We start from the raw sequence: 26,671 nt of genomic DNA, 5'->3' as shown, positions 1-26,671 counted from the left end.
TGCTCAGCTTCTTGAGTAGTAAGTTGCTGACCTTGGGCTCCTGTCAATATGTCACCATCGGTAATAAATGACCGTACTGCTTCTAGTTCTTTCTTTTGATGCTTATTAGCTTTTTGAATCAGTGGCCAGCTAAAAAGTACATTCAGCCTCAGAAACTATAAATTTACATCAACAGATATTGAAAACCATGTTACTATCGTACGTCCCGAATATTTTTTACTGTAGTACAGAATCACCTTCTCTTGACTCATTATTATCATCTTTTAGAATACTTGGGGGCACTTTGCTATGACTGTCAAATTTATTCTATACACATGACGATGTGAATGCTCATATACGTCATCTCCCATACAGCCAAATGACCGTATTAATATGTTTGCTAACTAACTTTCTGGGATCCATTTACATCGATATCCTCCATCTTTAAGGCTGTAGACGCATTGGGCAACCAATTAGAGATTTTTAGTCTTGGATTCTACCGCCAGCTCAAAGAGGGCGCTCCTCGTAAGTAGGAGAGGAACCAAAGAGGATGTCCATTTCATCCTTGCTCAGCCTGACGATAATTCCGAAGCCTCCAGGGGCTGGCTTCGCGATCTGCAGAATAGCGGCGGTTGGACTAATTATGAGGGCTTGGTCATTTTCCAAATCCCAATTTTCGTACTTGGCGCGGAATAACACCGGTGTCGGGCTACGGAGAACGGAGACACCGTGTCCCTGACATTTACTCCTAGGCGATATTTTGCCTTTCTAGCCGAGCGTCCACCAATTTCGCATGGTTCTATCTCCATCTAATACAACGAAGAACCAAATTTGACTTATCTTTTTTTGAGACCTTGAGCACAGAGAATTTAAAAGCACGGTAAGACAGATAGGTATTCAAATCGGCCCTCTAATAGCTACAGAGACAGACTTTCCACTCTGCAACAACTAGCAATGTCTGCACCTCAGGATGCAAATGCGACGGATGAGCCCAAAGCACACGACCATACGGCTGCGACCCCAGCGTCCAGTGACGAGATTGAGAAGGCCCAGAGTCCTAGTCAGTCGGTCGACAATCAGAAAGATGGAGCCCAGGACAATGAGTTGGCATCGCAGAAATCGGCTCCCCCTTCAGAGCAGGAATACCCTGGACCTGTACAGGTTGCCATCATCATGAGTTGCATCCTGTCCGCAATATTCCTGATGTCCCTGGTAAGTCTTTCCATTGCAGACTCAATGGTTTTGATAGGCGACCAACTTTTATGTAGGACCGTACCATCATTGCAACAGCTATTCCCAGGATTACCGACGAGTTCCACAGTCTGAGCGACGTCGGATGGTATGGAAGTGCTTTCAGTCTTACAACCAGTTGTTTCCAGCTTCTGTGGGGAAAAGTTTATACCTTCTATCCAGCCAAGTATGTCTTCCTAGCGGTGGTCGGTCTCTTTGAAATCGGCTCTGCCATTTGCGGCGCGGCGCCCAACTCAATTGCCTTTATTTTTGGACGTGCTATTGCGGGTATGGGCAGTGCTGGTATCATATCTGGCGCGATTGTGCTCATGGTTTCAGCGGTACCTTTAGCAAAGCGGCCTCTTTACAATGGTTTCTTCAGTGCTGTACTCGGTATATCCTCTGTGGTTGGTCCGCTTATCGGAGGTGCTTTCACAAGTAATGTCACCTGGCGATGGTGCTTTTATATCAATCTCCCCATTGGTGGAGCTGCGATGCTCGTCATTCTCCTCACGTTGGAACCCACACCACCGGCGGCACCTGGCCTGACAATACGACAGAAACTGGCCAAATTAGACTTACTGGGTGAACTCCTTCTCTTCCCGTGCCTTATTTGCTTGCTCCTTGCTCTGCAGTGGGGAGGCAGCGAGTATCCTTGGAGTAACTGGCGCATCGTCCTTCTGTTTGTGCTGTTCGGCGTCTTGCTGATTGGATGGGTCGTGATGGAGATGTTCACACAAGAAACGGCAACCATACAGCTCAGAGTTATTAAGAATCGCAGTGTCGTTGCGGCGATGTGGTTCACATTCAGTCTTGCCGCGACAATGCTCATGCTCATTTACTACTTGCCCATCTGGCTTCAGGCCATCAAGGGCAAGAGCGCCGTTACATCAGGAATCGATACTCTTCCGTTGGTCATATCCCTCACGGTGGGCAGTACCATGTCAGGCCAACTGGTCGGTCGTCTTGGATATTACACACCCTTTGCCATGGCCTCATCTTGCCTTCTGCCCGTTGGCGCCGGTCTCATCTCAACTTTTAAAGTTGATACTAGCACTGGCATGTGGATCGGATACCAAATCATTCTGGGATTCGCAATTGGCCTTGGTTTGCAACATGGTCCCATCGCCGTTCAGACAGTCCTCGAGCCTAGGGACATACCAATGGGGGTCGCCCTCGTGTTTTTCTGCCAACAGCTTGGAGGCGCAATCTTTGTGTCTGTTGGTCAAAATGTTTTTAACACTAAGCTTATTGCTGGTCTGACAGAGGTTGTCAAGAATCTAAACCCACATGATATCCTCAACGCTGGTGTGACAGAACTTCGCGACTTTGTCCCAGCGGGAGACTTGCACGACGTACTTGTCCAGTACAACGAGGCCCTGAGATGGGTATTCATCGTTAGTGTTATCATGGCTTGCCTCTCTGCACTTGGGTCCTTTGCCTTGGAGTGGAAGAGCGTTAAGGGTAAGGAAGGACCGCCTACGAAGGAAAATGATGACTAAGACTTCAATTTTGGGCCCTGGACTTTGCTATGAAACCACTACAGAAATATTTCAAGGTTTCTGGAACATAAAGAAACCGTCTTAATAGCGGGCTGCTTTCAAGCTGTTTATATAATGGCACATTGGTATTAGGTTACATATAAATTAGACCGTATCGTATTTGCTATATAATAATATATCAACAATTAGTATTATTTCAAGTCTCAATGGAATTAATGTACTGTTACACTGTCTACCCATTTCTTTCAAGCGGTCTATTATGCCGCCGGTCCGCCTACCAAGACACTCTTTCTTCTCTCTTTCTTCCCCTAAGGCGTTTTGAGATAGAGTCCTCCATCGGAATCCGGTGAATCTTAGAAGAAAGCCACTTAAATTAATCGGAGGCCCTGCACGTATCTGTCAAATGAAGCTTAAAATAGGATGGGCACTTTGGCAAGGTCAGTGTCCGAAATCCGGCTGGAAATTCCCAATTCACAATTAAACTTCTCCAGCTTTTTGATCCGCCCGAGTTATTACGCTCGATTACTTTGCCCTGTGAGGGTTGAATCTCAAACATACTAAATATAGACATGATGGATGGAGTGTTGACACAGCTATCGCCTAGCCACATTACTTTCCCGAATGCCGGCGGCATATGCGCCCTTATTTCTTACACTTCAATTGGCCCGTGTCGGGATCACATTCTGGAATGGACTTCAGGGAAATAATAATAGTGATAATAATAACACGTACCGACTCTGTGGATAAGCGGAATTGCTTCCCGACGTTCCAACGTCTCGGAGATCGGATAGTAACTAAGCTATCGGCCACCATTCAGAAGATTTCCGCCCTTTTCCCAAGAGTGCCCACTTTCCCCGGTTCCATAGATGATGTATTCTACTCTTCATCGTATGCCACCGCTGCCAAAGTATTCGAGATTATGACAGCCAGGGCATTGCTCTTTTGATGTCCCCGTTGGTCAGTAATTAGAACACCATCATGGAAATTTACACGCCTTCTCGCTCCGATCCAGAAGGCGACATAGATCCTGTCAAGCTCAAACTTATTTACTTCAGCAATGAGTTCCCTTACGATGACTTGACCACTTTGTTTCGGGAACTCAACCAGCAGAGCAAGGACAGAAGCCATCCAGTTCTCGCGCACTTCTTAGAAGAAGCAACTCTCGCGCTTCGTGTTGAGGTGAAAGGGCTGCCTGCAGACTTAAAGAGCTTAATTCCGCCCTTTGAATCTATTCTGAACTTTGCAGACTTTGAAAATCTTCGTAAAGGCCCCCTGTGTGGGTCAATAGATGGTATCTTACTCTGTACCGTTGAGTTAGGAGCGCTCATTGGGTATGTTTTACTGGATATACCTGAAATGTGATTATGACCTGATCTGCTGACGATTTTCTATCTCTTTCTAGACATTACGAGAGGTTTCCAGAATCATTTGACAATGATAACACGGTGACAGTTCTGGCCGGCTTGGGCATCGGTCTCTTAGCCACGGCGGCCGTCTCACTGGCTCCCTCCGTGGCAGACCTCGCCTTGGCCGGAGCAGAGGTTGTGAGACAAGCCTTTCGCCTTGGGGTTTTGGTAAACGAGGTTTCTCAAGATTTACAATCATGCAACACGACGGACACTAGGATGCTGGATACCTGGGCTTATGTGCTGCCAGAAGTGTCTGCCGATGAGGTCCAGGGACAGCTAGACGCGATCCAAAAGGAAAAAACGCCAGAAACTAGTAAAATTTTTATCAGCGCAGTGAGCTCAACTGCAGTCACAATCAGCGGTCCTCCCACACGGCTGAAGAGCCTTCTCCGCACAGCCGACTTCTTCAACACTCGGAAATTTGTTAGTTTGCCAGTGTACGGAGGTTTGTGCCACGCAGAACACATCTACTGTGAGGAAAATGTGCATCAAATAGTAAGGACACCGTCAATGAAGATGTTGAACTCCAAGTTTGTGCCGCGCATTCCCGTATATTCTACCAATACCGGGCGGCCATTCGAGGCAATGGATGCGAGTGGTCTGTTCGAGCATATCATTCGGGAAATCCTTATGCAGAAGATCCAATGGGATGAGGTGATTGAGGGCGTGATTCAAAAAGCGTGCGGCATAGGAGCCTTGGAATTCCAAGTGCTTGTTTTCCGTAACTCGCTTCCCATCCACGACCTCATGGCGGCCATGAAAAAGACGCGCACAGAATTGGAGGTGTCCACAGACGAAATAATTCCGTGGATTCACAACAAGAATTCAACCGAAGAAACTGGCCCAAGAGGGTCATTGCAATCCAAAATTGCAATCGTGGGTATGTCCTGTCGGATGCCTGGCGGTGCCGTGGATACGGAGCAATTCTGGGAGCTCCTGGAAAACGGCCTAGATGTGCACCGGAAGATCCCTGCGGACCGGTTCGATGTCGATACTCACTACGATCCCGCTGGGAAGAGAGTCAATGCCAGCTGGACGCCATACGGATGCTTCATCGACGATCCTGGCTTGTTCGATGCGCCGTTCTTCAACATGTCTCCTCGAGAGGCAGAGCAGACCGATCCGATGCAACGCCTCGCCATTGTGACTGCGTATGAGGCGCTTGAGAGGGCGGGCTACGTCGGGAATCGTACAGCATCGACCAACTTGCATCGCATCGGAACTTTCTATGGCCAAGCCAGCGACGACTACCGCGAAGTTAACACAGGACAGGAAGTGAGCACCTATTTCATTCCAGGTGGATGCCGTGCCTTCGGCCCCGGCCGGATAAACTACTTCTTTAAGTTCTCGGGCCCAAGTTATAGTATTGACACTGCTTGTTCTTCAAGTTTGGCGGCTATTCAGGTGTGTGACACCCCCAACTCTATTCGTTTTGACACACAAATTCTCACTTGATTCTTAGGCTGCTTGTTCATCGCTGTGGAACGGTGATACCGATATGGTGGTAGCCGGCGGCATGAACGTCCTGACCAACTCGGATGCTTTTGCCGGTCTGAGTAATGGTCATTTCCTGTCCAAGACTCCCAATGCCTGCAAGACGTGGGACTCTCAGGCAGATGGTTACTGCCGTGCCGATGCGGTGGCGTCCATCGTCCTGAAACGTCTCGAAGACGCAGAAGCTGACAACGACAATATTCTGGGTGTCATCCTAAGCGCGGGCACGAACCATTCAGCTGAGGCCGTCTCCATAACCCATCCGCACGCAGGCCACCAGGCATATCTGGGTCGGCAGGTGTTGAACCGTGCTGGTGTTGACCCTCTTGACGTTAGCTTCGTCGAGATGCATGGAACAGGTACCCAGGCGGGCGATATGGAGGAGATTCAGTCAGTGATGAATGTTTTCGCGCCGCTCACAAAACGACGAAGCGCCAAAAATCCGCTCTACATTGGTGCTGTGAAGTCCAATGTCGGCCACAGTGAAGCGGCAGCTGGTGTGACAGCGTTGCTGAAGGTCCTGCTGATGATGGAGAAGAACGCAATACCACCACACGTCGGGATCAAAAACAGCCTCAATCCCAAGTTTCCCAAGGATTTGGACAAGCGGAATCTCCATATCCCGTACAAGAAGACAGAGTGGCCGCGCCCACCGGGAAAGAAGCGCATTGCTGTCGTAAACAATTTCAGCGCTGCTGGAGGCAATACAACGATTGCTCTTGAGGACGGACCGTTACGCGAAAGGATCGGGATAGATAGTCGTTCGACATACGTCGTTACTGTTAGCGCCAAGAGCAAGGTCTCACTCCGAGGTAACATCTCGAGACTGCTTGCGTATCTAGACAGCAAGCAAGATGTCTCTCTATGCGATCTCTCCTATACCACCACAGCTCGACGCTACCACCATAATCATCGCGTTGCCGTTGCAGCTTCATCCGTCGCGCAATTGAAGAAACAGCTTATGTCTACACTTAGTAACGTTGACTCGCACAAGCCCATTGCCACAACGGGACCGCCTCCCATCGCTTTTGCATTCACCGGCCAGGGAGCGTCGTTCAAATCATATAATCTAGAACTGTTCCATGATTCGCCGTATTTCCGCTCCCAGATCTTGCACCTGGATGCAATTGCACAGAGTCAGGGATTTAACTCCTTCATTCCTGTCCTTGATGGCAGTTATCCACAAGATCATCAACATTCGGCGGTCATCACACAGCTTGCACAGACTTGTTCTCAGATCGCTCTCGCCAGGTACTGGGGCACCTTGGGGTTGAAACCTAATGTAGTCGTTGGACATAGTCTGGGCGAGTATGCAGCGCTCCATGTTGCTGGTGTGCTTTCTGCGAGTGACACTATCTTCCTCGTTGGTCGCCGGGCACAATTGCTAGAACAGAAGTGCAAGATCGGCAGCCATAAAATGGTGGCTGTACGAGCTACCTTGGGGCAAATCGAAGAGACTGTGGGTGGTAAGCCGTACGAGATCGCCTGCATCAATGGCCCTAGAGACGTCGTACTTAGCGGCTCGGTGGTAGACATGGATACAATCATCCCCATTCTGGAGAAGGACAGCTACAAGTGTTTTAGTCTTGATGTCGCCTTCGCCTTCCACTCTGCACAGACCGACCCCATTCTCAACGATTTCGAGGAGATCGCCAGTTGCGTGCTTTTCCACGCTCCCCAAATTCCGGTCATCTCACCGATACTCAACAAGGTCATCTTCGATGATAAGACAGTGAATGCCACATATATGCAGCGTGCAACGCGTAACTCTGTCGACTTTGTGTCAGCGCTAGAGACAGCTCGTGACATTGGAGCCATCGACGACGAGATGGCGTGGATCGAGATCGGGCCGCATCCGGTATGCATTAACTTTGTCAAGGGGACTCTGTCAGATGTGCATATGGCTGTACCATCTTTGCGCCGCGGAGAGAGCAATTGGCAAACCATGGCGCAGAGTCTGGCATCTCTGCACTGTGCGGGCGTTCACGTCGACTGGAACGAGTTTCACCGACCGTTCGAAAAGGCACTTCGGCTGCTAGACCTACCGACGTACTCGTGGAATGACAAAAAGTACTGGATCCAGTACAACGGGGACTGGGCGCTCTCCAAAGGTAATAATTTCTACGATGCAGAGAAGGGGCTGAACCAACCGCAAGTGGTGGTGAAGTCGAGTCTGAGCACATCTACGGTGCAGCATATCATCGAGCAGAAGTTTGATGGAGCGGCCGGTACTGTGGTCATGCAGTCTGATCTAGCGCAGACCGACTTGCGCGCTGCAGCTTGGGGACATAAGATGAACAATTGTGGTGTGGTTACCTCGGTGAGTCTTGATCTTTATGCTTACATGTACATATACTGCTATGATGAATCTACTAACATGTTTCCCTCAAGTCTATCCATGCAGACATTGCATACACGCTTGGTGAATATTTTTACAAAGGACTCAAGCCCGACACCAAAGATGTACACATGAATATCTCCAACCTACAGGTTTTGAAAGGGCTAGTTGCAAACAAAAATCCAGACACACCCCAACTGATCCAAGTTTCTGTGTGCACAGCCGATATCAACTCCAACACAGCCGAACTGAAGTGGTACAACGCACACGCTGATGAGCCGTTCGCCAGCGCAACCCTCATCTACGCCAACCCAGCCGACTGGCTAGAATCATGGATGCCAATGACGCACCTCGTGCAGGGGCGCATTAACGACCTTGAACGGCTTGCTAAGAAGGGAGTGGCCAACTGCTTCACTCACAACATGGCTTATCTGCTATTCGCCAACAGCCTAGTTGACTACGCACCCAAGTATCGTGGTATGCGTACAGTAGTACTGCACGGCCTCGAGGCCTTCGCCGATGTAGAGCTATCTATTGAGAAAGGTGGCTCCTGGACAATACCTCCGTATTTCATCGACAGCGTCGCACACCTTGCAGGCTTCGTCATGAATGTATCGGATGCGATGGATACCAAAGAAAACTTCTGCGTCACGCCCGGATGGCGCTCCATGCGCTTCGCGAAACCCTTGGTGGCAGGAGCTCAATACCGCTCTTATGTCAAGATGATCCCAACCGTGGATGACCCAACCGTCTACCTGGGCGATGTATACATCCTCCAGGGTGAGATGATCATCGGCATGGTGGGAGGCATACAGTTCCGCCGCTATCCACGCATTCTGCTCAGCCGCTTCTTCTCGGCGCCAGATAACGCCCATGCACCGCCAGTGGCAGTGGCAGCGGCAAATGGTATGAAACAGCCTGCTTCAGCAGTTATCAAGGGCTCGCAAGGAGAGCCGAAACCAGCAGCTCCACCACAAGCTCCTTTTGCTTCTCCTATCACAGTTCCTGTGCAAGCGCCAGCACCAGCTCCGGTTCCATCTACGGCAGAACCCCATATCAATACCGCAGATGCCGACGCAGACACCACAACAGCGAAGGCAATCCGAATTATCGCGGCCGAGGCAGGCCTCGAGTTAGCGGACTTAGTTCCTGACGCCGGTTTTGCCAGCCTAGGGATTGACTCGCTCATGAGCTTAGTGATTGCGGAGAAGTTCCGCGAGCAATTGAATGTCGTTGTCTCAGGCAGTTTGTTCTTAGAATATCCCACCATTGGAGACTTGAAAAACTGGCTAGAGGATTACTATAACTAGAATCAAGTTGGGTATCAGAAGATTGCGTGATTGGCAAAATATTCAATCACCAAAGCAAAAATACTTGATTGTGCATGGTTTAATGTATTATTATAGTCGGCTCAAGGAATAGCCACAAAGCAATACGTATTTTCATACCTATATATACCGTTAACTACTTGTCTTGTTCTATGTACGAAACACTTTTAATATTATAAGAGATAAAAGATATTTACATCGAGATGCTTGCGGAGAAGTAGAGTATGTAGAAAAATTACTTGTTATTTCCTTTGATCGCCCTACAAATGATATTCACCAGATACACATGACCGACAGCCGTATGAGAGGACCCAAAATTGAGCGTTACTATAAAAACATCGTGCCTTGGAATGAGGAGCATAACACCACGAAGGGGGTAGGCTTCGGAGTTCACACCTCGACACGCTGCCTAGCCTCTTCGGTGATACCGTCAGAGCTATAGTACCTTCGGTCCGATCACAGGAGACTCTATCGGGTTACGTTCCCAAGCTAAGCATCACACTGGAAAATTACGATAAGTATGTCATATAGGTCATACGAACTTTGTGCGGAGGGTTTTTCGTTTTATTTTTTCTTTATCCTTTTCTCTTTTCATGCAAGGAACAAACATGCGATTTCAACATCTTCAGCATTGAAGAATGGTAGATCAAGCCCCAGACCAGCCTCCGGGGAAGCAATACAAGGGAGGGTACCGCCAGATCAACGATGCACTCAACATTAGCGCTTTCGAGGACTATCTGGAAGCTCAAGTGTCGCGCTTGCCGGAGATAGCTGATGTAGAACAAATTAGCCCACGCGTGCTTCGCGTATTGGGGCAGAATGCCGGAAAGTTCACACTCCAGGGCACCAACACATACATCGTGGGAACGGGTTCAAGAAGGCTTATAATTGACACCGGTCAAGGAATCCCAGAATGGGCCAAACTGATCTCCTCAACGCTGTCCGACTCTGACGTGGCCCTCTCGCACGTCCTGCTCACACACTGGCATGGAGATCACACCGGCGGCGTCCCAGACCTCCTGCGCTTGTATCCCGAGCTTTCAAATTGTATTTACAAACACACGCCGAACCGAACCCAGCAGCCTATCGTTGATGGGGAATTATTTAAGGTTGATGGCGCTACTGTCCGCGCCGTGCACGCCCCTGGTCATTCACACGACCACATGTGCTTCATCCTGGAGGAGGAGAATGCGATGGTGTGTAAATATTCGTACCATCACAAGAACTCCTTTTTCTAGTATAGGCTGATACTAATTTCATCACTCTACATATAGTTCACAGGCGACAACGTGCTCGGTCACGGCACCGCGGCCGTCGAGCAGCTTAGTACATGGATGGGTTCACTGAATATCATGCAGTTGCACGGGTGCGTAATCGGTTACCCGGCGCATGGTGTGGTCATCCGTGATTTGCCAGGCAAGATTGCCAGCGAGCTGGCGTCCAAAATACGGCGCGAGACTCAAGTGCTAGAGGCGCTGGCGAAGATAAAAATGAGTACCGCTGGGCGCGGTAAGGGGAGCACCACTATCAAGCAGCTTGTCACGGCGATGCATGGGGATGAGCTGGACGAACAGGTTAGGGAGACGGCGGTGGAACCATTAATAGAGGAAGTATTGCGGAAATTGGCCGAGGATGGGAAAGTTGCGTTTGAGCTCAGGGGTGGGGAGAAGAAGTGGTATGGGATTCCACAGAAATAAGAGTTGAACTAGATGGTGTAAACTGTCCATGTCAACAGTTCTGTACACATATCCAAACAGGAACAACTCAATTTTTACGAATTTATGGTCTATTATTCTGACATTGACAAATGGATGAATGTTTTACAAAACTCGGTCATAAGAGCTAAGTAGATGATCTAGATAGTCATCATCTACTAGCAGTACTGTTATCTCTTCTTGGTCTCCTTAGCACATTATAAAATGATTGCGCCAAATTTTTTTTAAATTTTTTGTACCTTTTCTTGTCAGCTAGCAATATCGGCGGTACAAGTAACACCTAGTCAAGGGCATTGCGAGGTTTGCGGATACAAAGACGCGATCGCTACGTGATTTCCCGTCTCTTTTATCATACGACAGTGGTTAGATGTCTGTTGGCAAACCACCATGGTTACTAGTCAGGATAAGTCTTGGATGGATCGCGGAGTTTCAAAAGATTAATTGCCGATGGGAATAATACGCGAGGAACGTGTTACAGTCTCATTTCTTCGTCGCCAAAATCAGGGCCACCGGAAAGGAAACTTTGACCTTGCCGCCTCCCATTGCCTCTCTCAGCTCTTCAATTCCTTGCTCAATCTCGACATATCTGTCACCTGCTTTCTCAATGTAGCTCGGATACACAGAGTCGAGATAGGACTTTACACGATCCGCATCCCACTCGTCTTGCCACCACGTGCGGTCACGGATCTCCTTGGTGACCTCTCCGTCCTCGCGGCGATCGACTGGCTCAAAGTCAAAGTCAAAACCGGCCTTGCTATTAAAGAGCAATGTCACATTTGTATTCCACTTGTACCGCACAACATCTGCCCACGCACCGGACGGAAGGGGGATGTTGTCCAAGCAGCTTACTAGGGCCTCGGCGCCGCGCTTGTGGAAGGGGAAGCCCGGCGTGCCCTTAAAGGGAAGAAGAAACGAGCAGATTTTCGTGGCGATGCGGTCGTACAAGCTATCCAGATGGGCTGGATCCTGCCCGCTGGTAAAGATGGGCCGGCCGTAGAAGTAAATAGCAAGCGTGCCACCGACGCGCAGCAATCCGTGGAATGCATCCAGCGCTTTCGGGGCATCCAACAGCGGCATACACTCACTCACAACAACAAGATCGGTCTTGCCTGCGCCCACGTCTGCAGGTACCACGCCGCCGGCCAGCAAATTCTCGGCCGGTGAGTGAACAAATGTCATCCGTTGGACCTTATCTTGTGGGATTAATGATGGCGCGGCAACCAGCGCCCGCTTGTTCACGTCAGACCCCACGACGTGATCATAGTAACGCAGCAGCCGCTCGGCGATGTTGCCAGGCCCGGTACCGACATCATGCGCGAGCGCCGTCGTGCTGTCACCGTGCGAGCTGTGGTAGTCCTGGATCACGCGGAAAAACTCCTCCGAGGGTGTCGGGCGAGACGCGATATACTTAGCCCAGAAGTCCGCATCGCTAGAGAGCGCGCCGGTGGTGAAGGGGGTCTCGACCGTGGCCGGGGTGTTGGTAGTCGTCAAAGACATATTTGGCAAACACAACCGAGAAATAACGATGCAACCTACGTTCTCTCTGACAGGTCAGCTGGCTAGGTATATATATAGCCTAGTTTTTATTCCATGCTAGACACCGGTGACCTCCAGAACGACATTCCCGATAAGGACGGGAGTCGTCACGGAATTAGGGCCAGAGATTCCCGACCACACACTATAGATGTCACAGCCATACATATTGAGGTCCGTCCGTCGAAGTCTGGGGTAAACGCTTTGTGAAACGGTTAATATATTACGCCATTAGCCATCTCCGTCCCCTCCGCAGTGAAATGAAGCTTCCAGCCAGACAACCTTGAAGCATATCTCTCTCCAAAACGGCTGTCATTCAGAGACTTGCTTGGTTAGCTTAATCCTAACCCTTAAACACCAGCAATGGCGACCAACACTACTTCTACAATCTGTCTTTCCTCGGACCATCTCGGCCTCGGCCGCCTCTCAGACAACCCAACTGGGGCGTTGGAATTGGCGAACAAACTGCTGCAGCAGAACCACGATAAGCACCATATCTTCTGGCGCGACGTTGGCGGTCACAACCACATCCCACATTCATTGCTCAGCGTCCTCGCATTAGGTGGTGGACCCGCCGATATACAGCGCGCCTATGATGATGGTGTCGCAATCCAACGTGCCATCCCGCCGGTAGACGAAGCGACGGTGGAAGAACTGGGCAACCCGGCCGTGTTCCGCAAGCACATCGGTGATGTCAGCCAGTATACCAACTTCATGATGTTTTTCAAGAAGCAAATCGCAGCCAAAGGTTGGCAGCAGGTGCTTCAGGAGTACGTCTTCAGCGGTACACCTGAAGCGAAGACAATATTCGCCCAGTTGTACGAGGGCGCGTTCCACCCTATCATACACCTAGGCTTCGGCATCGAATTTGGCCTACCCAGCATTATCGCCGAGGGCCTTGCACAGGCGGCCGTACATGATTCAGCCGGACTAGAAGGTTTCTTCCTGCAGAGTGAGACGGAGGCTGCAGCGGCAATCGGCACTGGTAAGTCCCTCCTGGCACTGTACAACGAAGTACGCGCCACCGACAAGATCCGCCATGCAGCACGCCTACAGGACGGCCCTGTGCGTGTGCGCGAAGGTGTGATCGGGCGTGCTGGTGCAGAGATCGCTTCGCTGGCGTCGCAGTACCGCATCAAGCAGGACGACATTGAGCGCGCCACGGCCGAGATGATCAATCTCTGCGCATACTCGGCCGGCGGTGCACAGCGGCCTGGGAAAGCGCGCAAGATTGACTTCTTCTACATGCACAACGTCAACGCCAGCATCTTCTTCACTGCGTTGATTCGTCAGGACTGGATCAGCCCAGCTGATAAGGTACTCTTGGTCGAGCGCAAGGCACGGATGGATCTCATCTGGTATGCTGCCAGCGCTGCGGCTGAGTTGCATCTCGATGACATTGTTGGCTACCAGCCAACGTACAGCGCTGGTCTGGACTGGAGCGGACTCTACGCGGCGGTGAATACGGCGCACGACGACGGCCACGTCGCCAAGTTCGTCCGTGCGGTAAAAAATGGCGAGGAGGTGTCACGGCCGTTCGAGAGCGGCGATGGAGCCGATGACTTTCCCGTCAAAGGCGACTCGTGGTTCAAGCTGGCGCAGATGGCGTACGACACTACGGTCAAGGATGAGGTTGACGATAAATGGGTTTGGGGCGTGGGTTTTGATCCTCTCTGGCAGCGCATTCCAGACCTAGCCTGAAACTTATACGGTCGTAACATATGCCTAGAACATAGAATTTGAATAGGCTTTGCACTTCTAGAAGGTGCTTTGCGGCAATGATATATTTAGCTCTACAAATAACAATACCCAACGAGCGAGAACTCAGCACGTTTCATTTACAATTAGGCTAGCTGAGTAAATATAGCTATTATTCTAGATATTCGATTCTTCTGGTGTAGAGCCCATGATTTTTGTTTTTTCTTTTCTTTTATTGAAGAGTACGTTTCCCTGGTATACATTTACACGGTCGAGCTTTGCTATACAGCTTCATTTCGTCTATAATGAGTTCACGTTGTCTATTTGTCCTGTCGGATTTGGCATAACTGCCCTCCCCGATGGGCACTCGGGATGGCTGCCCGAATTGGTAATAAATAGTCCAAGCCCCGAGACCGCGACCGGGTCTCGGTCTAACAATAGCCAAGCGGAAACGACTAGTTATATTACTAGCATCATGGTATTATTGCAATTGTTTGCTGCAAGCTTGTCGCCGAAAAGGTTGAATAAAGAATCACAGGTCATTGCTCCGGTCCTCCTTCCTGACCAATATTTCCAACTAATCTCATTCTCTACTGCAAGTAACCATATATAAAAACTAGCAGGAAGCAAAAAAGAATATTAAAAAAATGGCGGCACCGGCAGAAATCCAGCTAGCTACCCTCAATCGATTCATCGATGGTTGGAGAAATTGGAAGGCTACGGACATGCTTGCACCAATGTCTTCCGACGTCACGCAAAAGTCCCTGCCATTTTCGCTGGGCCACCCAGCGAGAACCCGCGAGCAGATCGAGGCGACATTGCCGCTGCTACAGCGTGTGGTCACCGATTATGAGGTGAGTATAGGCTTTGCCTACTGCTATCTGTCAATTTGAATTTCATTACCAGGGAAATGGTTGAAAGGAGGAGGAGGAGGAGGAGGAGTGAGAAGCAAGACTGACACCGAAATAGCTAACCATTCATGAAATCGTGCACGACGCACCCAAGAGCAAAGCAGTAGTGTATGCTCTGTCCAAGGGCAAGACTCCATTCGGCGACTGGACGAACGAGTATGCTGTATTCGTCACATTTGACGAAAGTGGTCGTGAAATCGCGAAAGTGGAGGAGATGATTGACACGGCATTTATGAAGGACTTTTACCCCAAGTTCCAGAAATATCTGCAAGAGCAGCTGGCTAGTAGTGGCTCTAGTTAACTTCTTCTTTTCTTCTCTTTCTCTTTTCCTGTTTTCATTCTCGGATTCTCTGGGTTAGTACAGAGTATATCAATTCTACATGATAAACTCTACACGCTTGCTCTCTACTCGGAATTACTAGGCATATTGATCTCCCACACAGTTGGGGCAGGGAGTAGTAAATTTAAGCCAAACGTCTGAGATTTTAAATTAGAAAATATCACAACAGCTCAAATGCATAAGCTGACAGTAGCTGATTTTGCGTATCTCTTCTCCACCAGTCCGAAATTTGTCAAACGGTTACCGCGTGGCTAGAGAGCTATGACCGAGCCCCGATATCTAGCTGCGACGGGCGTCGGAGTACCGAGATCTGCACGACTTAGGGCTGACATGGCACTAACCCTAATTCAGCTACGTGCATGATAACTATATGCAACTTATCCAGCATAGTAGGAGCGTTACTTGCTGGCCTGTAGACGACTCTGTATTTAAAGCAGAAATAAAGATTAATTGCCCTGGTAGCTATCAGATTGATGGTGCTTGGTCCTGGGATCTCTCTGCACTGAAAAAGAACACAAATGCAATTTCTCCGCGGCGTCACACCGAGCCTAGGATTTTGAAATGGCCATCATCACAACCTCCCCACTAGAGCTGGCTGTCTACGGTAGCTTGCTACTTGCATCCTGGTATCTGCTGCATCCTCTGTTCTCGTGGAACCGTAGCATCCCCGGACCAGTACTCGCCAAGTACACAAGATGGTGGTATTTCTGGCAGTTGTACAAGTGCGACTTTCACTTGACCAACAAAAGATTGCATGAAAAACATGGTGAGGTTCTGATCTAGCCTTTTCAGGAAAACCTCTCTGGTGTTTCTACTCCTAACCATCTCAACAGGAAATATAGTACAGGTTATGCCGGGCTACTTCACCATCGACGACCCTAACACACACAAAGCCATCTACAGCCTCAGCTCACCGTGGGTCAAGGGTGAGTCATACGCCGCATGGCATGTCGGACCAAACCTGCACAACCTATTCAGCGAGCGCAGTCCCGTGATACACAGTACGATGCGTCGCAAGGTGGCGTCAATGTATTCCATGACGTCCCTGGTTTCGTACGAGCCCTACGTCGACCATTGCATCGACCTGTTTGAGAGTCATCTGACCGGTATCGAGGAGTCAAACTCCGTCGTTGACCTAGCCTACTGGTTCCGCTGCTATGCGTTTGACGTGGTGTCAATGATTACGGTAATCATTTTTTTCTTCTTTATTCCATGCTATATAATGCCATCTTCTAGGCTCGATACGTTTACTGACTTGGCTGGCAGTTCAGTGATCGTCTAGGCTTTCTCAACAAGGGCCAAGATATCGCCAATTTGATAAAAAATGTCGACTTCATCCGGCGATTGCATACCTTTCTGAGTGTGTTTCCGTGGGTAATGCCGGCCGTGCATTTTCTACGCGGCCTCTTAGCCGGTAACAAGCAGGTCTATCAACAGAAATTTGCTAGTGAGAAGATCGCGCTCAAGCGACTGGAGCCGGACGTTGCCGAGAAAAAAGGCCCGATTTGCATGGTGAAGAAGCTGATCGATGCTCAGCGCACCGATGACAGCAAGATCACCGATTTTGATATCAGAGTCACTGCCGGCGCAAATGTCGGTGCCGGCAGTGACACCACTGCCATTACACTCAGCTGTATCACATTCTATATATATCAGAACCCACAGGTGCTACAGAAATTGCGCGACGAGATTGACGGTGCAGGTTTGGCTCGCACGCCTTCTTTTAACTCGGTGCAGCAGCTGCCGTATCTGCAGGCTGTAATCAAGGAGGCCACACGTGTGTACCCTGCGAGCGGACTTCCACTGTGGAGGGAGGTTCCCAAAGGAGGAGCTGTTCTCAGTGGACAGTTTTTTCCGGAAGGGGTATGTTAAATTCTTTATCATCTGTTTCTTTTTGTTTTGTTTTATTTTTTTCTGGTCGTTTGCACTGACTCGTCTGTATTCTTGTAGACAAACGTAGGCGTGAATGGCTGGGTGGCCAATATGAACAAGGATATCTACGGCCCTGATGCCGACGAGTTCCGGCCTGAGCGCTGGCTCGATGCTGAAGGGGGCAGAAATAAGAAGTTCAAAGAAGATACTCACCTGACGTTTGGGCTAGGGACCAGAACATGCATTGGGAAGAACGTCTCGCTGCTGGAGATCAACAAGCTCATCCCGTTATTAGTACGCGACTACGACATCCAGTTTGTTGCGCCTGATGGGGCGCTAAACGAGGACAAAGTATTGGCTGGTAAGAATATATTTTTCGTCAGACCGCAATATCTGCATGCTCGTATATCGAAAAGGACATCAGGACAGAACAAAAATTGAAAGGTTAATGATTAGAGAGATCCGAGTATACACTGGGTGTTTGAACTTCAGGAATATTTAACATATATATTAGATATCTAACGAGTATCGACTGGCAGATTTTATTGACGTATTAGAGGATTTCTTGCTCTGCTTGGGTTTCATCTTGGAGGCGGACCAGTGCACGATCTCATCACATTTTGAAACGGGCCAGTCGGTTCAAGATTAAGAATAAATATGGGTTATATAAGAGAGATTTATATTTCTTGCAGCTAGTAGATAATCATCGACTCTATATATCATGAATACATCAGTTATATAAATCATTCGTTAATTCACAAAAGTCTTTTCCTTCAGTTCCCTCCCATACTTGTATTTGTGGGCGTAGGTTCTTCATTACTCCTTTAGTAATGGTCTCATAGCCTTAGTGTATGTAGGCTCTGTGTCTGGTTAGACCAGGGCCCTCACATTACGCACTTCCATTGCAGTAAGGTTTGTCCCTTTTAATAGCTTCACGCAAAGCTTCCATGGCGATATCGTACACATCTCCTTTCCTTACGGCCAGATAAATGTGACTGACCATAGTACCCAGGATTTCTCTGCGCCGTCCAAGTTCCTCATCCGTGCCAAATAGAAGAGGGTGATCTTGCAAGCCGCGGTGAAAAGGGACTTTCAGCTGGTGTCGGACAAAACTGTACAATTTCGCAGATGCTGGACTCAGATAGGACGTCGTGGTTTGGGTTTTGAAAAAATCCTCGCGAGTCGAATTATAGATCGAACTCAGTAATCTTCCCGCTGTGTTCTGATAGGTATCAATGGCGGATAGCAAATCCAAGTGTGAAGCTATATCTGTCTTCTTGTGATTAAGCATTAGGTCTTGGAGCACATGGCCAATAGAAGACTTGACGGCGGTTGTACCGCGATCTGCTAGATCTAGGTGTGATAATGATGACCAATTGTCTTGTAGCGTGACCCAAGTTTGTTCTTCAAAGGAGTCGAAAGATCCTTCTCCCACGAAACCGCTGAAATTTTCAAGCAGCAGTTTGCGGAGGGCGGGCTGAGCAGCCTTGACAAATTCGAGGTGCAGACACCGAAGATCGAGAGCTTGGCAAAGAACATAAATGTATGTGGACACCATCAAGGACAAAATTTCGACAGACTCTAGCGCGTACCGTGCGGCAACCAGGGCGAGAGAATTGACAGACTGGTTGTGCATCTCCGTTGATTGTACATGGGAGCTTACTGGGTGGTTAACGTATGCGAGTTCCGACATGTAGGCCGCCATGTTCACATCCACTCCCTTACAGGTGAAGGACAAACTGGGATCATCCGCCGACAAATTTGGTGGCAGTCCCTTGTTGAGCTTATTGTCAATAACCTCCGAGCTCTGGGCAAAGATCAGTTTCCCAAACATCTGCATCGCGCTGGTGGTCTTCTCCATTGCAGAAGTAATAGAAGTGGCCTGGAAATTGCCACCATGATGGATGGCGGCATTTGTAATGTCGATCAAGGGATTATCCGTCGTCGAATTGACTTCCACCTGGACTTGTCGATGTGCTAGATCAAGATCTTCCATGGAAGGTCCAATCCACTGAGAAGCAGTACGAAGAGAATAGCGATCTTGTGCAAGCCCAATATTCTCGACATTTTTATCCCGTGCAAGCTTTGACCCCGAAAGGAACGCGGTGATGTTGGCAGCGGCTTCAGCTTGTCCAACGTGCGGACGCGCTTCCGAAATAAATGGATGATAATTATGAATCGTTCCTAGCAGCGCTTCCGTGCCCATTGCCGTGAGTAGTTGAATAACCACAGCCAGTTGTCCGGCCTGGTAGATTGCAATACAACCTGCTGCGCAGCTGGTGGCGGTACCATTCATGATGCCGAGACCTTCTTTTGCTTGAAGGCGAACTGCCTGGATACCAGCCTTCGCGAGAGCTTTATCGGCGGGAAGGTATGTTGGTGGATGAGTATCACCTACACGAATAAAAACATCCGGATTACCTTCGAGCATGCCGGCAATGTAGGAGAGAGGAGAAAGATCTCCTGATGCCGAGATGCTTCCACGAAGTGGAACAACTGGAGTCATCTTCTTGTTCAGCATAGTCAGAATGTTTTCTACAATGGAGAGTCGAACGCCGGAGTGGCCACGAATCAATGAATTGCATCGAACCAACATCATCGCCTTCACAATGGAAGCTGGGAGAGCATGACTACGTAAGAGCCCATCCGGCTCTGTCGCAGTGGCTGTGAGTAGTCCCTTGTCAGAGGGAAGTAAAACTCCTACATTCAAGTGCTGTTGCAGAGCATCCTGGAGACTCTCAAGTTTACTTGTGCGTGTATCAGCACTACCACCAAATCCAGTCGTTACGCCGTAGACGGTGCGGCCGTTGCTCAATTCCTGATTTAAAAAATCCACGCTCTGTTGAACACAGTCGAGAATTTCTGAGTCATCTGTCAACAAGGCATGCTTTCCATGTCTGGCATAAGCACGTCAGTACTTTGTAAAGCAGCACAAGAAGGGACCAAAATTTACAGCGAGACTGCCACAACTCCGGCGATTGACAGACTATTCCCATCCACCACCACTCGAGTGTCGGAACGAGCGAACTGTGCTATACTGAGATGTTGGGACCGCATGACTTGTTCTGAGGAGTATCAAAGACCAAGGCTAAACCTGACAAGCAGCGGACCTAAGAATCGATGAAGCAATCTTGATCGAGGTACCGAAAATGGCAAATACAAGTTTTAGCAGGCATTCTTAGAGCCCAGATGGCGCCAGAAGACCAAGATAAGTGCTTCCTTCTAGGAGCCCTTTACACGGCGTGGAGAAAATTTGCAGTGAATCCCGACTTACAACGACATCGGCCCCTAGGCTACCCAACAATGGGTTACGTGAGTGCTCGGATTCCGAGCTACCTGTACGGGCTTCGGCAATGCGATTACCGCGCCACCTCCAAAGGCTCTGGGGGGCATGCCTACCGAACAGTTGCTGGGTGTGGCATCCGACGCGACATCCCTCTCCCTCGGCCTTACGACGGACTGTCCGCGCAGGACCTGGAAGCCTAGGGCGGCTAGGGCTAAGATGATAAGATCTGCAGTCAGGAACCAGGAAAATATTCCACTGATTCATCAAAAAGATAATCTATAAAGAAAGTACAATAAGAATTAATTTAATCTATAAAAATGAAAAAAGGGAGAAAGAAACAGATATTACGCAGGGATGAGAAGCCTAGGCTATGATATGTTAGAATGTATGCCTGCATGTGTCGGAGGATGAATGCCATGGCTATGAATACTCTAGCAAATAATCTACTCCGATTTGCCCACATCCCAGTAGATACCATACCATCCATTAGCTAGTGTCAGCTTCAAGGCTTCTGTGCCATCTATAATTTGATTTATATTTGAATTAGAATTTGCACCAGGTCACACAGATCAATCTTTCGTTTCATGCAGCTCCCCATCCCCGTGTCTTCGCACTTCCACCGTGTTTCGTTTTATTAGATCGCGTCTCTCTCGACACATTACTGCTGTTATTTTTCCACCTCTTGACGTGAACGGTCGCCATGTCCTCCTATTCTTTGGCCTTCCGAGCCGTACAAGTCCTCGGCATCACCGGTGCAGCTTGGCTATCGGGTATGCGGTCCCTCCAGTTTGTTGTCAAATACATTGAATAACAAAGTCCGTCTATATATATACAGGTAATATTTCTGTTCTGAGCATGAATGCTATTCCGAGACTTGCTCATTCTGGTCGAGAGCACGGCGCTACCCTCAACCTAGTCGCCAAACAGTGGAACAGTATTTATGACACAGGGAAAGCTCAGAACCCACCGATCGCCATTCTGATAACCTCCTCCTTCTTATACCTGGCATGGGCTACTCGTTCAGGGGGACCATTTTTCCGACAAGCCAGATCTAGTTGCGCAAGATTTTACTTCGCAGCAGCGCTCCTGACTTTGAGCATTGTACCCTTCACGCTCATTTTAATGAACAGTACGAACACCGCTCTTAGGAAACTTGCTGCATCATCAGAGGAGTCTTCGAGGAATGCCGACGTCCAGAGTGCAAGTCTGTTGGAAAGGTGGGTGACGTTGAACGGAATCCGGGGTTTGTTGCCATTGGCGGGCAGTGTAGTTGGCCTCATCGGGGCTTTAGTCTGAATCTATTTATGACTTATACGCTAGGGCTAATAGCAGGCCTTTCTAATCTTTTGCGACACATGTACCCTTTTAACACGTATCAGTACTCCCTACGCAAACATCAATCGATATATATAGGCTGAGATGAAAACATTGAGGTTGATTAAGCAAAAAGTTGCTTGTCGTCCTACCGATAAATGCTATGCGTAGGTTATGCGTCAAAAAGTAGATTGTGCAATCGTAAAGAGCATAAAGCCAAAAGCTTGCAATTCCTAGCTTCCATCCACGAAAACATTAATCAATGGCATCGTATCCTACGAAATATATCCCAGCCCCAAATCATGATAAAATATGAAAGCATGGAAAGAGAAGAAAAATTATAACTAGAGAAGGAACATTCAATCCATTAGTCCTGCGTCGACTCCAAGATATCCTTCCTTTTATCTTCAAAACTTAATTCCGATTCTTTGTCGGTGACCTGCGCTTCAGTTGTAAAAATCACGAAAGGCTTATTTGAGGCAGGCTGCGAGGGAAATAGGGGGTTAGGCCCCTATAAGACTCCCTAGCGCCCACTAAAACAAGACCTTCATAACGTAAAGCTAGGCAAGGTCGTATAAATTGATTAAATAATAAATAATGATAAGCCCATCCCTATCAGTTACTGCTCGGTTAGCCCCGCCCACGACTCCATTGGCTTTAGCGTGATCACGCGTACGCTAACTTGTATGAGATTCGCGATCACCTAGGACTTATCCAAGCCATCATCAGCTATCGAGTCGTCTTAGCTGCAGTATTTCCCTGCTGGGCATCCTGTGAAAATTATGCCGGCGCCATATCGAAAGGCATGCGTTCATTGCGTCAAGTCTAAAAGGCGGTGTGATCAGGCTACTCCCTGTTACCGCTGCAAAGTTCGATCTTTGGAATGCCATTATCAAAATGCACCTCTCTCTTCGCAATCAAAACAAAGGACGGATCTGATGTCCGAAGATCTTCAAGGATATACTCCAGTCACTGTTGATGTAAATGAGTTATTTGCGGACAGTAGCAATCTGGACCAGATGATGAATGATGTTAATACCAGCCTCGATAACCCTCAGGTAGAACTCTCACTCCCACCATTTCCCGATCCAGACCTCGATTGGTCAGATGTGATGGGGCATTTAGAGAGTTTCTCAGTTCCTGACCATATAACAATCAATGATTCACCAACAAGAAGTGTGCTTGCAGGCGAGATATACCAGGAGCGGATTGTATTCTCAATCAAGAGGATGAAGTCATACCCAGGTCTTTTTGTTCGTCAGTGTCAGACGCCCTTCATAAACAAACGATTGTATACAGAAAATCTTCCAGATGCCATACAGGATGTACTTGGTATCTGTTCCCTCTACAATCAGAAGAATGAGAGTAACCAGAATCTCATATTTCGAACGATTAGCTACAAGGTGAAAAACCTGATTGATAATTACACGCCAGTCGGAATGTCTGCGATACAACATCTTGCTTCCATTCAAGCTTTGATTCTCTACCAGATAATTCGACTTTTTGACGGCGACATTCGCCAACGGGCCGATGCAGAAAGAGATGACTTGACACTCAGAGATTGGACTAAACAGCTAAAACACCGTACTCAGCGCATTGACACCGTGTCAAGGTATATCGTGAGCTCCACAGTGGCCGTAACAGTCGATTCATGGGAGACTTGGATATTTGCAGAAAGCCTGCGGAGGACTGTCATATGTAGTTATGCATTGCAAGGGCTTTACTGTTTTCTCAAGAACGGGTGGGATGATTCTCACCACGAGTTCCAGGATCTATCGTTCTATGCGCAGAAGGCGCTCTGGGAGGCACCATCAATGTATTACTGGAAATCTGCCTTGGAGGAGAAGTCCCCGCTTCCCGTTCATTTTTGCAACTGGGATTCGGATATTACCGACGCGAAGCCGTCAGATATCGAGGACTTAGGAATGATGATGATGGTTCTGATGAAAGGAGTAGATCATTGTTCTGAGTGGGCTGGTAGTCAGAATCTTGAAAAGTTTGGCCTCGCATCCACATGATATCACGAACATATCAATGGTTTAAATGAAGTATTCCAATCGAACAGCACACTCGCGCCAGTTCAGTCAGGAGACATTTTCCGTCCGGGCTTACCACAGTCACCAGAGTCACACTACTTTGCCTTTTCGAAGAGAAGGACAGAGGATCTGGCATTTGTATATCTCAAAGGAAACAGACTCCTTCCAGGCATATTGATGCGCAATGCGTTATGCATATAATCTAACTTGTTCTAGAAAAACCCATCTACTGCACGAGTTAAATAGTGTGAAGATGGCCCAATTTAGAAGTCAGGATTCAATAAATCAATATGGATTCCCCTATCTAGGAAGCTTGACACGAGAATACTAAGACAGATAGGGGAGGGAGAAAAAACTAGAAAATAATTGTGTGCGATGATGTATGTTAGAGATGGGAATTTTCAAGCTTAGCGTAAATTGAAATGTCATTTCTAAACTTCAGTGTTTACCATGACAATCGTTATAGAAATCCTCGGGAAAATTGCTTGATAGGTTAACCGTACTTCGAATTTCCTCGACATTTCTTCTTCCCCGTATATCCCGACAGAATGATAAAAGCAGACCGCTCTGGTAATTAATGACTGACTCGAATTCTCGGAAGTTTTAATCGTAATTTTTATCTTATCTAAAGTAAGCATTCTCTATTTTGATGCTATCCCGATGCGACGTACAACTGCATGAAATACAACCTGTCTGCGACCCATGCTCTGGCAAGCTTACAATTGAGGGTGTTTTGTGGAGCTAGAGTTGTCATGATCTAAGGGCTTTCACCATAGTGAAACCATTTAAGCTATAGATAGATGTGCTATGTATACCTTTGGCTATATATATGAGCCCTAGGTCCCTCTCATGTACGATAGAACAATCTTCCACATATAACCAGAATGCATACATCCCTTAGATTATAACAAGAGTACCCCGCAGAGGGATGTTATAGAAAAATGACGCATATAAGGACTATGAGCCTATCTGAATATACATGACAGAATTTAAGCTACTTAGAATCTACAATTAGGTGGTACTGCAGCTTCATATAACACACCTCAGCCAGTCAAATAGTACTGAATTCAATCTCCATGTAATAATTATTAAAAGTGATTTTTAATATCTTAGGGACGTACACATCCGCTAATCAAAGAAGTATAAAGCGACATAATGCTAACCGATTTAGCGTCGTATTTAATTTTTATATAAGTCGAATATGAAGTAAAGAATGAATGTATAGCTACCCCTTGTTCGTACCCATAAATTCCGACTCTTGCTGTACAGCTCCCCAAAGCTCTCAACCCTGAGGTGGACGGAAAGAGATGAAGATTATAGTTTGCTCCTCAGGAGCCGATCTCCCAGTTGAGCTTCAGAGCAAGGGAAGAAGGGCAAAAAGGGTAGCGGCCAAGCTGGCGACGCTGCCGACTCTGTGAGAGGAGGCTGCCCCAGTGAAGGCAGGGATGGTACTTGTGGAAGAGCCACTGCCACCGCCAGGAACAACGCCACTAGGAGAGCTGGAACCAGATGAGCTGGTAGGAGTAGGAGCTGTAGAGCTGGAGCCAGATGGAGCAGAGCCACCACTGACGGAAGTGGAAGTACCAGCAACGGAAGTAGCAGGAACGGAAGTGGCAGGAGAGGTGTTCCCACCGCCAGTGGAAGTAGCGGTACCAGTTCCAGTTCCCTGGAAAGCATCGACACCTTTCTGGATGGCAGCGGTGATACCACTAGATAGCTGGGACGCGATACTTTGGAGGGAGGCGGGAACCTTGCTCGTAATAACAGAAGAAAGCTGCTTCGCGCCGCTCAGTTGAGTCTGAAGAGATTGCTCAACGATACCACCGACACCGGCAGAGACAAGGGTGGATTTCTTGGAAATCAGGGTATTGATCGCGGATTGAATGTCGCTAGTCAGGCCCTGTACAGGCTCAGTGAGCCCCAGGGCATCGGTTTCAGAGAGCTGGGACTGGCTTTTAAGAGTTGTCACGCCATTGTTTGTAACACTAACGATGTCGTTGGAGTCTGTGAGCAAATTGGTTGGGACACCGCCCGAGTAGGACGTGACATCCGAGCCGAATTTCTTGACAGCGGTGTCAATGGAGGCGAGAACCGAGGTGAATGCGGTCAGGTCGCGTCGCACCAGCGAGGGGGTTCGTTCCACAAGAGTTGGGGTGGCTAGGATCGGGGTGGCAAGGCCAAGCGTGATAACAGCAGCTGTGAACTTCATTGTCACAGAGTCAGAACAAAAGTTTGTTCCTTGCTTTAACGAGCGTGAGGTTAGAGGCAAATAGCAAGTGGCAGGTTGCAATTCTTTCCTAAAGTACAAGACGATGAAGAAACTTAACTTTGATGGAGGTCTGTCCAGGAAGAGAGCCACCTTAATAACGACTTTCCTAGGATCTTCATTCGCCTCCTTTCCGTGCGCTTTCACTGCAGCCGAGGTATTTTTTGGGTCATGGAATTATGCAGGGGCAGGCTATGGCGTTGATCTCGAGGCTGACTGGATGCTACGCCCGCGGATCAGAGAACACATGCCCAATATTAGTCTATGCTAGGGGGCAAGCCTCGGAAGAAGTTCAGTAGGAGATTTGCAAACAGCCGGTTGTACCCTATCATTTTATTTAATTGTTGATGTTCAACCAGGGCTACCCAACTGAGCGAGGCCGATTTTTGGCTAGCTATGTACCCCCTGCTCGCAATTCAT

At 48.4% G+C, this 26,671-nt stretch overlaps 11 protein-coding genes across 11 annotated transcripts; 8 read left to right on the top strand and 3 right to left on the bottom strand.

The window, feature by feature from the left end:
• Positions 1 to 933: 933 nt before the first annotated feature.
• On the top strand, positions 934 to 2,711 carry BGW36DRAFT_460641 (major facilitator superfamily transporter; the record flags this gene model as incomplete). Its single annotated transcript, XM_046222100.1, has 2 exons — positions 934 to 1,191; positions 1,248 to 2,711. The coding sequence occupies 2 exons, from the start codon at positions 934 to 936 to the stop codon at positions 2,709 to 2,711; spliced, it is 1,722 nt and encodes a 573-aa protein (XP_046073260.1).
• Positions 2,712 to 3,540: 829 nt separating this feature from the next.
• BGW36DRAFT_406686 (putative polyketide synthase) lies at positions 3,541 to 9,262 on the top strand (the record flags this gene model as incomplete). Its single annotated transcript, XM_046219009.1, has 4 exons — positions 3,541 to 4,042; positions 4,114 to 5,524; positions 5,583 to 7,934; positions 8,006 to 9,262. Exons 1-4 carry the CDS (start codon positions 3,690 to 3,692, stop codon positions 9,260 to 9,262), a joined length of 5,373 nt encoding a protein of 1,790 aa, XP_046073259.1. The 5' UTR covers positions 3,541 to 3,689.
• Positions 9,263 to 9,918: 656 nt separating this feature from the next.
• On the top strand, positions 9,919 to 10,977 carry BGW36DRAFT_426483 (beta-lactamase-like protein; the record flags this gene model as incomplete). The annotated part of the gene is made up of 2 exons (XM_046220277.1): positions 9,919 to 10,476; positions 10,555 to 10,977. The coding sequence occupies 2 exons, from the start codon at positions 9,919 to 9,921 to the stop codon at positions 10,975 to 10,977; spliced, it is 981 nt and encodes a 326-aa protein (XP_046073258.1).
• Positions 10,978 to 11,475: 498 nt separating this feature from the next.
• BGW36DRAFT_460639 (S-adenosyl-L-methionine-dependent methyltransferase) lies at positions 11,476 to 12,492 on the bottom strand (the record flags this gene model as incomplete). Its single annotated transcript, XM_046222099.1, has 1 exon — positions 11,476 to 12,492. The coding sequence occupies one exon, from the start codon at positions 12,490 to 12,492 to the stop codon at positions 11,476 to 11,478; it is 1,017 nt and encodes a 338-aa protein (XP_046073257.1).
• A 116-nt stretch (positions 12,493 to 12,608) lies between these two features.
• On the top strand, positions 12,609 to 14,229 carry BGW36DRAFT_340049 (uncharacterized protein; the record flags this gene model as incomplete). The annotated part of the gene is made up of 1 exon (XM_046213059.1): positions 12,609 to 14,229. The coding sequence occupies exon 1, from the start codon at positions 12,892 to 12,894 to the stop codon at positions 14,227 to 14,229; it is 1,338 nt and encodes a 445-aa protein (XP_046073256.1). The 5' UTR covers positions 12,609 to 12,891.
• Positions 14,230 to 14,873: 644 nt separating this feature from the next.
• On the top strand, positions 14,874 to 15,438 carry BGW36DRAFT_294631 (uncharacterized protein; the record flags this gene model as incomplete). The annotated part of the gene is made up of 2 exons (XM_046211119.1): positions 14,874 to 15,080; positions 15,196 to 15,438. The coding sequence occupies 2 exons, from the start codon at positions 14,874 to 14,876 to the stop codon at positions 15,436 to 15,438; spliced, it is 450 nt and encodes a 149-aa protein (XP_046073255.1).
• Positions 15,439 to 16,038: 600 nt separating this feature from the next.
• On the top strand, positions 16,039 to 17,790 carry BGW36DRAFT_396463 (cytochrome P450; the record flags this gene model as incomplete). Its single annotated transcript, XM_046218169.1, has 4 exons — positions 16,039 to 16,243; positions 16,311 to 16,663; positions 16,744 to 17,340; positions 17,428 to 17,790. 4 exons carry the CDS (start codon positions 16,039 to 16,041, stop codon positions 17,788 to 17,790), a joined length of 1,518 nt encoding a protein of 505 aa, XP_046073254.1.
• A 448-nt stretch (positions 17,791 to 18,238) lies between these two features.
• Positions 18,239 to 20,518, bottom strand: BGW36DRAFT_340044 (putative phenylalanine ammonia-lyase; the record flags this gene model as incomplete). The annotated part of the gene is made up of 2 exons (XM_046213058.1): positions 20,303 to 20,518; positions 18,239 to 20,246 (listed from the first exon to the last, which is right to left on the bottom strand). The coding sequence occupies exons 1-2, from the start codon at positions 20,404 to 20,406 to the stop codon at positions 18,239 to 18,241; spliced, it is 2,112 nt and encodes a 703-aa protein (XP_046073253.1). The 5' UTR covers positions 20,407 to 20,518.
• Positions 20,519 to 21,335: 817 nt separating this feature from the next.
• Positions 21,336 to 21,931, top strand: BGW36DRAFT_448809 (uncharacterized protein; the record flags this gene model as incomplete). Its single annotated transcript, XM_046221762.1, has 2 exons — positions 21,336 to 21,405; positions 21,471 to 21,931. 2 exons carry the CDS (start codon positions 21,336 to 21,338, stop codon positions 21,929 to 21,931), a joined length of 531 nt encoding a protein of 176 aa, XP_046073252.1.
• Positions 21,932 to 22,675: 744 nt separating this feature from the next.
• On the top strand, positions 22,676 to 24,433 carry BGW36DRAFT_376733 (uncharacterized protein). Its single transcript, XM_046215924.1, has one exon. It carries the CDS (start codon positions 22,732 to 22,734, stop codon positions 23,965 to 23,967), a length of 1,236 nt encoding a protein of 411 aa, XP_046073251.1. The 5' UTR covers positions 22,676 to 22,731; the 3' UTR covers positions 23,968 to 24,433.
• A 611-nt stretch (positions 24,434 to 25,044) lies between these two features.
• BGW36DRAFT_376732 (hydrophobic surface binding protein A-domain-containing protein) lies at positions 25,045 to 26,307 on the bottom strand. The gene has a single exon (XM_046215923.1). The coding sequence runs from the start codon at positions 26,192 to 26,194 to the stop codon at positions 25,340 to 25,342; it is 855 nt and encodes a 284-aa protein (XP_046073250.1). The 5' UTR covers positions 26,195 to 26,307; the 3' UTR covers positions 25,045 to 25,339.
• Between the last annotated feature and the right edge of the window lie 364 nt (positions 26,308 to 26,671).

The sequence above is a fragment of the Talaromyces proteolyticus genome, assembly GCF_021365285.1.
Source record: "Talaromyces proteolyticus strain PMI_201 chromosome Unknown BGW36scaffold_5, whole genome shotgun sequence".
Classification (NCBI taxonomy): domain Eukaryota; kingdom Fungi; phylum Ascomycota; class Eurotiomycetes; order Eurotiales; family Trichocomaceae; genus Talaromyces; species Talaromyces proteolyticus.
This window is presented reverse-complemented; position numbering and strand designations above follow the sequence as displayed.